The following is a 13,807-nucleotide window of genomic DNA, read 5'->3' as shown; positions in this document are numbered from 1 at the left end:
GCTACCTTCTAGCTGAAGGAAAAGAACTGATAGGCTAAAAATAGTGTCACTAGTGACAAAGATGTAGGTCATTTTTTAATATTTGTCAGGGAAACATTTAGCTTGCTGAAATGGGATTAGCAATGGCTCCTGGCACATGCCTCCCAATATTTGATTGTAGGGGCAACATTGTGTAGTAATGCTTTTACATCACTTTTGTAGCACCAGCTGTATAGGTTACCACAGTGCAGAATCTTTTGGTATAGAATGAAGTCAGTACTGTAGCTGCATAAATCAATAATTTTGTTTTATGTAAAAATCATAAGCCATTTAAAATAAAAATAAGAAAAGGACCGTTCAAGATGGCTTGCTAGAACTAACGATCATACAATAATAACTTCTACAATCAATTTCTTTTCTTCAGCGTAGGAAAGTATCTGTGTCTTTAAGATAAATGTAGTCTTCTCTTTAATATATCAAGAAGTGAGTCAGTTATCTTTTTCAAGTTTGAGACAAAAGTAAATAACCATTTATATTAGTTACACATTCTTCACTTTTTAGGGGGATTACACAGAAATGCATTCTTCTAAAAGTTTAAATCAGAGCTGTAGTTTATTAGATTTAGTTGCTATCTGAAATTGTGCACATCTGGTAGTTGCATGCATGATTTTTCTGCACAAGGACATGATCTTTTAAGGAAATGGCAGCTGTTTGCTGTCGTGTATGTTAGGCAACAGTAATTTATTTGCACAGGTCAGGTCTCTTTTCTGGACTTTAGTGTGTCTGTCTGCCTAAAAGCAGTGCAGAAATAATTACTTGCTTTGAATTTTTGCAGCAAAGTGACAGTCAGTCTTTTGCCCAGAAGCTTCAGCTTCGAGTACCCTCCATGGAGTCTTTGTTTCGAAGCCCAGTAAAAGAGACCCTATTTCGCTCTTCTTCTAAGGAGTCCCTAGTACGAAGTTCTTCAAGAGACTCACTGAATCGACTAGACTTGGAAGCCATCAGTCCCACCTTTGATTCACCTTCCGACATTGAAAGTGAAACAGAAGAGCCTCTGGGAAATATGGACAGCTTCAGCAAAGAGCAGTTGCTGCAGCGTCTGCGTAGAATGGAGCGCAGTTTGGGCAACTATAGGGGAAAATACTCAGAGGTAGGCAATATGACTGGTTTAGCTTGGCAGAAAGGGGAAAGAGATTAGGCTGATAGATACTGCAGCAGTGGACAATCTTTTGTTTTCCTATTTGGAGCAAATGTTTCAACTTACAACTAACACAGAAGTTAAATTGTTCTAAGTCTAGTTATTTTTGACCTAGATAAGTCAAATGTTTTTCTGGTAATAAAACATGTAAATCCTTCTCTTGTTTGTAAATAATTTTCTGATGTCAGCAATAGAGGTAATTAATGGTTACTCACACAGAGCAGGACTATTAAGATTTCAACTGAAAGCATCTAGCGGGGGGTGGAGTTTGCTACAGAGGTGAGCATGACTTGTACTCCCATGACAGCAAATTTACTTTTTTTCTGAAACTTGTTCTTGAAATGCACAGTGTATATTCTATCCATGTGCAATAGCCAAGCATTTTGTTTTCAAGAAATAAATTATATTCTTCATAATTTCCAGATATTCCCTGGGAGGAATCAATTCAAACACCTTTTTTTTTTTTTTTTTTTTGGTATTTTAGTGAAAACAAATTATATAAGTAGTTTCACTACTCATTTTTCAAATTACTGGGGGAAGTAAAGCTGTCTAACTGATGGTGGTGTGTTGGTATTGGGTTTTTCAACTAGTTTGGAGGTTTTGTTTGATTTTTTAATTGTTTTTTGAAGTGTGAGGGTGTTGTATTTAAAACTGGATGTTTGCACTGTTTTTTACAGTTCTTTTAATGTTTGCTGCCCTCAAATACAAAAATTCCTGTGCAGTCTTTTGTCTACTAGTGTCGAAATCCCTGGAATCTAAAATATGCTACAGTGACTGCAGTATTCAGAATATGGCTGAAACAGCAGTTGTTTCACAGTAATTTTTCCTTCACTTCCAGCTAATGTAATAAGTATTTTTTGAAAGTTTATGTAAATAGTAGTTGCTAAAATGAAAATTCTTCAGTTTGTGGGTTTGTTTTAGTGCCTTCTTGGTTGTTTGGAGTTTTTTAATTAGTGTAATCTGTCCAGCAGTTCCTAACTTTCTCTGTCAAAAAGGCTTGGTTTTTTTCCCTGGTTTTGTGAGTTTCTTCAGTTCAATTTGAAAGAATTGTTTTGCTGGAACTTGGAAGAAACTTGTTTCAATACATAATGAGTAATTAAGGCAGAAATATTTTTTCCCCTCCTAAAGTAGGATGCAAAGTTAGCATCTCAAAAATATGGTAAAGGAAGCCATCCATAGCAGTTTCGGTTTTCTTTTAAGGGCAAAATAAATATGACTTTGAAATTAAAAGTAATTTTGAATTTTGAAACTGTTTTAATTTGTTTTAAATAAGAATTTGAAGATATATTTTGACATGCTGATTTCTGTTTTGGGTGTTGAGATTTGTTTTTCTTAAATTTTTCATCAGTTTGAAAACAGAATGTTCTAATTCCAAGTGCCATTATGCTACTTCAGCTTTGGCAGTTGTATTCAAATATTTAAGTAAACAAAGTTGTGCAGTTACTTGTTAAGTCCTTTTGTTAGCTTACAGTGAGAAATGAAATACTGTCCATTTTCAATCTGTCTTTGCTGGATATATGCAAAGCACATGGGATGAGAACATTACACAGACCTTTTTTTGTTATTTAGAAGTGTATTTTTTAATGCATCCTCTTTGTAAAATTACTTTTACTTAATCTCTCTGGGATATGTACTTTTACAAGTGGTCATCCCTGTGGGGTAGTTGTCTGGGATGTAACTTTCTGATACTGTTTGGTTTTGATCCCTTGTGTTGAAGGATGGTGTGTGGTCTGTCTTCTCAGGGAAGGGAAAACTCTGTATGAGTGCTGAGTAACATCACTGTTTCGTCATGTAGGCTTTTATTTTTTTAACACATTAGAGATATTTTATAGTTAGAAAATGGAAATATTAAGAAAATTTAAGTATGTTTCTATGAAAAGAGCATTCTCAAGTGGAGTAAAGAGTTTGAAAATACAGGTAGTGATACAACTAAGGAGGTTTGATGGCTATATGCAGATGCACTGTCATCTTTATATCCAATTTGTGTATTTTAGCTAGTGTCTGCCTATCAAGTTATCCAGCGGGAAAAGAAGAAGCTGCAGGTAAACATTACTTTTCATTCTCTCGTACCTGGATGCTTTTTTGAATCTTAAAATGTGTAGTGCCAATACAGATTTAATTTTCAGTGCATTGTGTGTGTGTAACAGAAGATGGTTTCTTAGGTGGGATTTCTAAGGAAGCTAAGCTGAAATTATTTTGTCAAAATAACTGTGAAGTATTGTACTCCAGCCTTTTTTTTTTGCATCAGCTGACTTCAGGGGATAGATTGATAGATTGCCAAGCCACAGTTGGCAGTTTATGACAAGACAAAAGAGAAACAAATCATTATATCTGTTAATTCTTCAAATTTATTTTCCATTTTAAAATTACATGTAACATACCTGATCTTTATTCTTCGTTTTTTCTTAAGAGCATACTGAGTCAAAGTCAGGATAAAGCACTTCGCAGAATTGGAGAACTGAGAGAGGTAATTTCCTTTATTGATTGCATGTTTACTTTATATCACAGCTACATAGGATCTTTTTCTGCCTAGCTTTTGACTTTTTTGTTCACGAAATATTTTCTATTACAGAGCAGGGTATTTTACTGCTTTTTTTTGTTTTGTTTATATGGGGTTACTCCTCTGGCTTGTTTCCCATTCAGCGGCTTATTGCTATACTCTTAAGACAGAGCAGTGCATCACCAACTGAACTACTTCTCTTGTTCATTGTGAAATAGGCAGACGTGTGTGTGGTTCTTGCAGTATTGTTGGGCCCAGCCATAGATGTCCTTCTGCAATTTGTTGCTCTTTCATTACTGACAAATAGTAATTCAGGCAAACACAAGTGATAGGCACATTTTTGTAAAGATTTCAATGACTATTAAAAAATATTCATCTTTATCTCAGTTGTAATACTTACATTGTTTTATGGATTTTGGTATAGTTTGGTTTCAATCGTAAAATCAGTTAGGTTGTGTTACGACTTGCCTCCTTAGGTTATAGTGAAATTAAAAGAAGAAGTTCTAGTTTATTTGGTATTGATAATAAACACATTGGACTTAAAAAACATGTATATATGATCAGGCAGAACAGATTAAAAAGGCAAGTTCAAAAAAGCCATATTGTCAAACCCTGGTGAAGCACAGTGTGAAGCTGAAACCATTTTATTGCCTCAGGAACCAGTGCAGCACCAGGTTTGGAGATGGGCATGCAACGTTCTCTGTGTGTGCTCTTACCTTGCTGGAGAGCTGGGTACCATTCAGCCCAAAGTCACAGGCTTTGTCTATGACTGCATACCTGCTTCTGGTGTGTGCCGTGTCGAGCAGCAGCATTGGCATGGAGGTTGCAGGAGCCATTAGGCCGTGGTGAGGTCCCACCATGAGGTTTTTTTTACTGAAGGCAGACTCACTCCAGGCAGTTGGGTGTTTTGCCCACAGACAGGGACCAGGACCTGTCCCCTTCATAATGAGGGATGGTGACTGTGAGCATCTGGCCATATGTGTACTCAAGGCTCAAGTTCACCCACAAGGAGCTATCCCTGTGACTAGTCAGGAAGGCAGTCATTTCAAAGGAGTTCACTGGCAAATCGCTGGGTACTCTTCAGCAATCCAGGGAGTAATTCAGGTAAGCAGGCTGTGAATTGTGTGTGTGACTGGGTTAGCATTTTGGTTCACACCTGTGCTGCTTCTGCCCCAGCAGCTGAGAACAGTGGGTCAGTGCTGGGCATACCGTGCTCATCCGTTCTGTAGCCTGTGCCTGGGCTGTCACCATGTCCTAAGCTAAACTGTCAGTGCATAGGAGGGAAAAAACCACAGCGTTACTGTCAGAAGTGGCTTGCCAATGTTATGTCTTTTCCAGGTCACTACAGTGTCAAATGAAAAAGCTCATTCTGTGTTAGGTCCATATCTGCATGCTCCTGTAGGATTAGTTTTCCAGTTTATTGCTACTCATTAAAGTCAGGAAGGCATATGTGGAACAGAGTTAAATCTTTGGCATATGACAAAGGGTTGGACATGTGCATTTTATTTTTCACTTCTGTCGTAATCTTTGTGGTTCATATATGTAGATAAGTTATACATATATTTCTGATTTATTTATATACATTTGTATATATAAATTTCGTGTAAAATTTAATTTCGTTCTTACCAATCTTGTAGGTTTAAAGATTCCTTCAAATCTAACACTGAAATTCTTTTTCATTAATTGATACACTTCAAAAAGTGTTTTTCTGATCCTTTGGAAGCCCAGGTGTTGCAGCATAAGGTAAAACAGGTAATGAAGGAAAAATTACAAATAAAATGGTAAGTTTCCATTGTGGAAGCTAAAATGGTCCAAGGTAGTTCATTCATTGATGTAGTAATTTGTTATCAAAAATTAATTTTAAAAATCCTTTTCTTCATTGTACAGTCCATTTTCCCCATAAATATGTTGAATCAGGCAGGTTTCTTCAAAGAGGGCCACGTAAGAGTAAACTAATCTTCCTTTGAGGCTAAATTGACAGCGTGATATAGTCCCTAGAAAACAATGTGGTTTTGCTTACTTGGTTTTTTCCTATTTGGAGTAATTCCTCAAAACCAGTCTTCAAGCAGTCTTCAGTGTTCTCTTTCTCAGAAAATGATCAGAAGGGACTTTGAGATCCAAAGAGGACCATTTCTGTGTTGGTTTCAATAAATCTATTTGACACTTGTTCTCACACTGACCTGCTTTGCTTTGTTTGGAAGGAATTGCTTCTAAAGCTCAGAAGCGCAAAGCAGAAGTGTGATCAGTAATTGCTGAGAACATGAGGCAATGCAGTGTTAAGAAGTGGTATAGCTGGAAAGAAAGGAATGGTTTTTGCAGTGATGCTTTCCCTCAATGTCCTGTCTGTGCATGACTGGACAGGCTCAGCTCATACAGCTGTGGTGTTCAAAGCTGGTATCAGCCTCGTCTGTGGCAGGTCATTCACTGTTGGAGGTAAGGGATAGACAGCGAGAGAGCATAAAATCAAGATTTAGAGTTGAAGGAGAGCAGCACAGGAAGCATCCAGTGCTCTGTTTTGTCTCATTTGCTTTTTCATCCTTTTGTTCTCTATCTATCATCCTCTGTCTTTGCCATGTTTGTGGGTGGTGATTGCTTTTATACAAGGGATTGATGCGGAGTAACAGTCATGGAAACATTCTCTCCCTAGGGTAAAACATTGGGAAGATTATATGAATGAAATAAAAATATAAATAAAAAAGATTAAAAAGTTTTTGAAAATATTTGCAGTGCATGTGTGATATGTGTGTGGTTCTGGTTCTCTCAATAAACAGATGTGAATTAATTTAAGTACATTTATTTTCTATTTGAATTATAATTATTTAAAGAAATTTAAATGTTTAAACTTTAAAAGTATAGGAAGTTACTAGAAGAAACCTCCTTCAGGAAATATAAGACTGTGTAGATCCTACTAATGCGTTTAGGCAATATCTACAGCTATGAAAGAGATATTTTAGATATTGTTTCATAATACTTTGATAAGTTTTTTGAGTTCACATTTCAGTATTCATTTGAGGTGTGTTTGTATTATCAGGAGCTCCAGATGGATCAACAAGCTAAGAAACATCTCCAAGAGGAATTTGATGCTTCCTTAGAAGAAAAGGATCAACTTATTAGTGTACTGCAAACTCAGGTAAGATAATTTACCCAGCAGATGTTGTTTAAAACTGCTCTTCTTACTTTTTCTCTTTTGCTATATATTTCCTATAATGTATATCCATGTTTTATTATAATTGCTCTGAAGTCGTAAAGCTTCTTGTGAATTTAGGATTGTCTAGAAATTAAATGTGTCTTTGTGGTAGAGGATACCTTTGTAAACATCTCAATCATGTTAACTGTGATTGATTGATTTGCACTTAAATACCTTTGTGATGTTTTTGTTATGAAGACATCAACATTAGATGTCTGACCTAAAATTGCTTTTGTAAAATTAATGTGTTTTGCTTAATTGTTCTTCGTTTCTCTACCCATAGTCATTCTATTTTTGTTAATTGGAAGTGTAATTCTGACTTTTAAGAAATAATAAAAAATTTCAGACAGATTTTTTCTTTTTCTACTTACTAATATCAAAATTAATTTAACTCTTTCTTGTTTTGAAGATTAAAAAATTATCTGCTTAGAATCCTTTGATTTTTTTAAGAAAAAGTACATTTTGTTTAGGTGTCGTTGCTGAAACAGAGATTACAGAATGGTCAGATAGGCACTGAATTGCCTGATCAAAATGTCCAGTCAGAACCACAAGTTCGAAGTCTAACAAAAGAAGTCAGTGCAGAAAATATTGTGGAACCAGGAAGCAATGGTAGGTATTGTGGCTTTTTCAAAAGACTTTACATTTTGGGGAGTAAACCAGCTGTTATTTATGATGGAGTAACAATATTTAGGGCTGACCATGTCATAGTAAGGATATATTATCTAGAAGAAGATTGTTTTGGAAACAATGTGGCAGCTAGAGGACAGGATAACCCTTTTAAGAAACTAGATTTTCATAAGAATTCAGATCTGGTATGTCTTTCCTTTGTCAATATTGATAATAACATTGAAATTGTTGTTTTGTTGGTAGGTGTTCTTACTATCTCCATTTAATACAATTAAGGGATTCTGTCGCCCATAAGTGAGGACCTATCCCTGGAGTTTAGAGAGCAGATTAGTTGCCAGTCTCAGTCTTTTGTTTGTGAGCTTGGGGTTTTTTTCTCCTGTTTTATCAGAAAAAAAGTAAAAGCAAGGATCAATTTTGATATTCCTGCTGTTGAATAACATAACTGTTCCTCACGTCAGGAGGTTGTTTAAATTAATGGGATTCTCAGTGCTGTGTATATTTGATTACTGAGAAAGGGATGTTATAATGTTGATATATAATAAAAGTGTCTTTCATTGGTACCCTTCATAAAAGGTAGGGTTAAGACAGAGGCAAACATGCATCTTGAAGTCATACTTGTTCAGCATCTGCTATGGTTTTTGTGTGTAGGGATGATATGAAGTGTTAGGTGAGAGATGTTGTTATCTAGTGCCATGGTTTTTGTATTGCTTAGTCAATAATGAAAAATCGTGTTTCAAGATGTTTTCTGTGTATGAGTCTGCTTCTGGACTATAGTGTGCCAGGCATCTACCAAAGCAGCTCTCTCACTCTCCTCCACAGCTGGACAGAGGAGAGAAAATTTAAAGAATTTAAATTGATGAGTTGAGATAAGGCCTGGGAGAGATCACTCACTGAATACTGTCAGGGCCAAAACAGGCTCGAATTAGAGACATGAAGTGAATTTATTACTAATAACATCAGAGCAGGATAATGAGAAGTAAAATAAAACAACACCTTTGCGGCACCTCTCTCTGCTTCCTAGCTCTACGTCCTTCCCCAGTGGGGCAGGGAGACAGGGAATGAGGGTTATGGTCAGTTCATCACCCGTGGTTTCTCCTGCTACACAGGGAGTAGTTCCGCTGCTCCACCAAGGCGTCCCTCCCGCAGGAGACACTTCTCCATGAACTTCTCCTGTGTGAGTCCATCTCACAAGCAGCAACTCTGCCGTGTGAGCCCATCCCACAGGCAACAGTCCTCCCCCAACTGCTGCAGCATGTGTCACTCTTCCATGGGGTGCAGTCCTTTAAAGACAGGCTGCTCCAGGGTGGGCTCCTCTCTCCACGGGCCTCCCACAGGGTCATATTCTCCTCTCAGGCATCCACCTGCTCTGGCATGGGCTCCTCCACGAACTGTGGGTGGATCTCTGCATCCCCTTGGTCCTCCATGAACTGCAGGGGCACAGCTGCTTCACCATGATCTGCACCACAGGCAGCAGGGTAATCTCAGCTCTGGTGCCTGGAGCACCTCCCTCCACTCCTTTGCCACAGACCTTCGTGTCTGCAGAGTTGTTCCCCTCACATATTCTTACTCTGCTCTTTTTTGGCCACAATTATAGCTGTGCAATAACATGTTTTTCTTTCTTCTTAAATTTGTTACCACAGAAGCATTACCCCCATTTCTAATTGGCCCAGCCCTGACCAGTGGCACATACGTCTTTGGAGTTTTGCCCGGGGTTGGCTCTTCAGGACATGAAGAAAGCTGCTGGCAGCTCCTTGCAGAAGCCACCCCTGCTGCTCCCCTCCCACTACTGAAGCTTGGCCATGCAAATCCAGTACAATGCCAAATACTGTTGCAGCCTTCAGGGCATCAGAGCAGAAGCACACAGTAAAATACTACCAAATGTGCTAGTTATACAGAGTGATTCAAACTGAAAGGGAGTATGTTTAAATTACAGACATTAGAAAAAAGTCTTTACTGTGAGGGTGGTGAGGCACTGAAACAGGTTGCCCAGAGAAGTTGTGGCTCCCCCATCCCTGGAAACATTAAAGGCCAGGCTGGATGGAGCTGTGAGCAACTTGTTCTAGTGTGAGGTGTCCTGGCCTATGGTAGAGGTTGGAACTAGATGATCTTTAAGGTCCCTTCCAGCCCAAACCGTTCTATGATTCTATGAGTACAACTCAGAAAGATGCTAAGTATAACCTTTATCCTACTGAATGCAGTATTGCCAGCCTGGATATTTTAGAACTAATGTCATACCCAGCCTTGGGAAAACAATAATCTGTGTGTGTGGCACTTGAGAGGTGTGATTTGCTTTGCTTCACATTTTTTCCTACTTGTGCATATTCTGTTAGTAGCAGCAGGCAGGTTTATAAAAATCATGACAACTTTTTAATTACATAAAAAACCTTGTTGATTAATAGCTTGGTTTTGAAGCTGATAAAGTAACTGGGGTTTTGTAAGCTAATTTGGTGTGAAAGACTATGTTTACTATTCTGTGTATGTGTAGCGTGTGTCTGGCACTTACTGTAGGTACTAGGAGGTTTTGCAGACTTCACACTTTCTTTAGAGACCTATGAGTCCACTGCATTGTGACTGATGAATGTCGATCTGCATTTTGGAAATGGTGTGCATATGATAATATTGGTATGTTGTCTTATAGAGGGTAACGAAGATTCTGTTAAAACACTGGAAACTCTTAATCAGAGGGTGAAGCGCCAAGAGAACTTGATACAAAGTTGTAAGGAGACTATTCAGTCACATAAGGAGCGCTGTGCCCAATTAACCAATGAGAAAGAGGCACTTCAAGAGCAGTTAGAAGAGAGGCTTCAAGAACTGGAGAAAATGAAGGTATGGAAAATGCTCTTAGCTTTATGGGTAACTGTGAAAATATGGTAAGAACTCCAGTATTTCCAAAGTTTGTTAATAGGGCAGACCATTAAACAAACTGTCCCTGTACTCTTTTGGAGATAAAGGTGCAAAACCCACCTGGAATTAATACACTGAGCAATTATTCTAGAGTGGTGAAGTAGCGTATGAAACCTTACTGTACAAATAACCATCAGAATGGTATCAGAAATAAGTAGTTGTGGGAAATTGGGATGAGAAAAAGACGGTCTTAGCACAGAAGACAGAAGGTAAAGTGAGAAAAGTGGAGCAGAGCTAAAACTTTAAGACATAGTGAACGAGGCATTAATTATATAAATTAACAGAAAAAAAAGAAAGGCAGAGCAGTGGAGATCATTATATGGTGAACACAAGTGCAATCCCAAAGCTAGTAAATTAATACTTTGCTCAATTTTCCTTTTAAGGCCATTAATGCTGAGTGTGGAGCATAAGTAAGGTGGCTAATAGTAATGAAACCTGAAAATGTGCTAAGTATAGCTATACTTAACTTTAGTTACAGAGATCAGATTCCCATCTCTGTCTTCATCTCTGAGCACTTAGCCTGGTTTGGAAAAGCTCTGAAAGACTTGAGTACTTTAAGGACATTTTCTAGAACAAGGCTAGTAACAATCATTTGTGTTGCATTGCTGAGATCCTCTTGTAAGCCAAGATGCACGTAAGAGAGCAGAAATCTTAAGACAGATTTCTTGTTTTACTTTAGCAACTCAGACCTTCATGTGTGGAGGGTCTAACAAAGCCTTCAGATCTCTGAATTGCTACAGAAGCCATAAGGCAGCCTACCTCTGGGAGATACAAAAATAATTTAAAACTGCCCACTTCAGTTTCCCTGGATTGTGTTCTGTGTTCTTCCTCCAAGGCATAGTACAGGGTAAGAGCCAAAGCTAAGCTGTTTGTCAACCAACTTGTGGTTGGGATCTTTTTTTAGGACCTTCACATGGCTGAGAAGACTAAACTGATTACGCAGCTACGTGATGCAAAGAATTTGATTGAACAGCTAGAACAAGACAAGGTAAACTGACACTTTACCGTGCCATAAATCAAGTCTCTCCTGATGGGAGAGAATTTGCTGAAAGTCCTTGCAAGGAGTTTCAAAGATAAACGGAGACTTTTTCTTTAGTTTCAATGCCTCCAGATAGTTGTTTATTAAGTCTTATCAGAGGAACAGAGCCACTAGTGTGACCCAGGTACAGCATAGAAGGAGGAAAAGTAGGAGTGAGACTAATTACCAAGATTTGCACAGCCTTTTAAAGATATTTTAACCAATAGTTACTAAAAACGTACATTATTTTCACTTTCTTACCAATTATTCAGTAACAGGACTAGGAACTGCAGAATTTTCTATCCAATCATTCCAAACCACTTTTACTGCAGAACATGGAGTAGTAGAAGAAGGAGAAGAAGGTTTAGAGAACAACAACAATCCTCCATTTTGATATTTTTTACTCTTATCTATTTACTACAAAGAGAAGCCTAAAACCTCTAAAATTTTCACCCTGTGACAATCTTACATAGTAGTCTATCACCTAATTCACACCACTGTATTTTCTAGTTGTTGTCTGACTGTAGGTAATTTTTCCCAAGGTTTGAAGCTAAAACAGTGTTGTTCAGGGGGGTAAAAACCCCTAAAAAACAGGCAGAGAAATATTCTCAGCACTCTGGGTTCCTACAGTAAACGAAGCTGTAGGTTTTGAGGAAGATTGTTTAAAACACAAAATATCTGTCTTCTTGGTATTAGAAGCTGGTTTTAGTGGTCTGATGGTTTGGTCTATGTTTCAATAAACAAATAATTTAAGCTGCTTGAGAATTTAATTGTATATATACCATAAAGTGTAAGTCTGTTAGGCTATACTTAATACTGCAACATGATATTATTTAGGATGAAGCAGATATATTGAATACACTACTTGATGCCAACTCTAAAACGAACAAAAAAGCTCCAAACACAAATGAAGATGAGATACATTTAAATTAATTTAAAAATAACCAGTGAAGTAACTGTACTTTCGATAGAAAATGAAGAGTTTCTCAGTTTTTAGCTCCTTAAAAGTTTTTTTAATCATGGTCTTGGTACCTGGAGTAACTTGTGGTGGTGTCATAAGCGACATGACTAACATTGTATGGCGTATTCTCAAAGGAGAAGTACACGCTCTACAATGCTTTTAGTTTGGGTTTGTTTACAGAATACGTTTCAAAGGAGAGTGTCTGTAGTAGAAGGAGGAAGTTTTTGGATGGTCCATGGTTGCTGGAGTTCTTTTCACCACTAGATAAATTCTGGATACTCTTAAAAATAATCCCTATTCTTATCTTCTTTTTGTTAGCATTTTCTGTTTTCTGACATAGAAAAATCCCATGATCTCTGGTCTTCTAGTAGCAGACTACAGTTTATTCCTGACAAGGATTGTGCCCTGGTTTGAAATTGTTTCAGGTATATGTCTTATTTATTTGCTAGCCTTTTATCACAAGAACCTTTTCCATAGGGCATGGTAATTGCGGAGACAAAGCGACAAATGCATGAAACATTGGAAATGAAGGAGGAGGAGGTAGCCCAACTGCGTGCTCGAATCAAACAAATAACTACAAAAGGCGAGGAATTAAAAGAACAGAAAGAAAAATCTGAAAGAGCTGGTAAGAAAATACATAGATTATTGGCTTTCACATTTATGTATCAGAAAGCTTGTGTGGTCTTTTTCAACAGTTGTTGTTTGGAATAGATATTAAGAAATGCTCTTTTTTCTATTCTACATATCACCCGTGCTACCATCATTGCTAACTTCACTTCTGGACAGCAGAGTTTAGGGGTGTTTTTGACTGATTTTTCTGCTACCAATAAAACTGGAGTTAGGAAGGAAACTTCTGAAAGACAGCTGTACTTCCCTGTTTGTAGGACAAAAGATTGATGGAGTCTTCTTCTGGTCTAACTTAAGAAGAGAAACTTGCAACTACCTATAAATTGTCATTATAATGCCCCAAGTAATTCTCACAGAAAACAAAGCAATGAGTGTATAAGAGTTTGTGAAGAAGTAAAAATGTTATAACCATAATAAGCATTTTATTTCAATAATTTTAATGGAAGCATTTCTGATTTAAGTGAAATCAGAAGCAGTGATGATTCCTTTTGCTTCAGGCTTGTAACAAGAGGAACATTTATGTAACTGTTACATGATGTAGTTTGCTTTTTATGGAAATTAGATTACATTATATGTGCTTGCAGTTCTCCTTTTGCTTGAAATGAAGTTAAACCATTGTTTTTTAAACAGTGAAATTGTTTTGTACTACATCAAAATTCTTTTAGAATAATTTAATTTGTTCTCATGGGCATGTAAAGAAGCTTTTAGCAGAAGCTCAGGTGTTACTTTGAATAAAATATTACACATTTTCTTTCTCTAAAAAGCAATGAGAAGTTCAAACATTACAGTTCATAGTGGTTTATTTT

The 13,807-nt window shown here is 37.3% G+C and overlaps 1 protein-coding gene across 12 annotated transcripts in view; it reads left to right on the top strand.

Moving 5' to 3' along the window:
• Nucleotides 1–13,807, top strand: part of GOLGA4 (golgin A4) — a 98,511-nt gene that overhangs the window by 46,861 nt on the left and 37,843 nt on the right. For 9 of the 12 annotated variants that reach the window (XM_032102587.1, XM_032102569.1, XM_032102560.1 and 6 more), the window contains 8 exons: nucleotides 815–1,129; nucleotides 3,172–3,219; nucleotides 3,588–3,644; nucleotides 6,709–6,807; nucleotides 7,335–7,473; nucleotides 10,130–10,317; nucleotides 11,300–11,383; nucleotides 12,852–12,999. In XM_032102587.1, coding sequence (XP_031958478.1) covers nucleotides 815–1,129; nucleotides 3,172–3,219; nucleotides 3,588–3,644; nucleotides 6,709–6,807; nucleotides 7,335–7,473; nucleotides 10,130–10,317; nucleotides 11,300–11,383; nucleotides 12,852–12,999 — 1,078 coding nt within the window. The remainder of the gene's footprint in view (nucleotides 1–814; nucleotides 1,130–3,171; nucleotides 3,220–3,587; nucleotides 3,645–6,708; nucleotides 6,808–7,334; nucleotides 7,474–10,129; nucleotides 10,318–11,299; nucleotides 11,384–12,851; nucleotides 13,000–13,807) is intronic. The other 3 variants (XM_032102617.1, XM_032102601.1, XM_032102579.1) reach the window with 2 other exon arrangements.

Source organism: Corvus moneduloides, chromosome 1 (genome assembly GCF_009650955.1).
Source record: "Corvus moneduloides isolate bCorMon1 chromosome 1, bCorMon1.pri, whole genome shotgun sequence".
NCBI lineage: Eukaryota > Metazoa > Chordata > Aves > Passeriformes > Corvidae > Corvus > Corvus moneduloides.
This window is presented reverse-complemented; position numbering and strand designations above follow the sequence as displayed.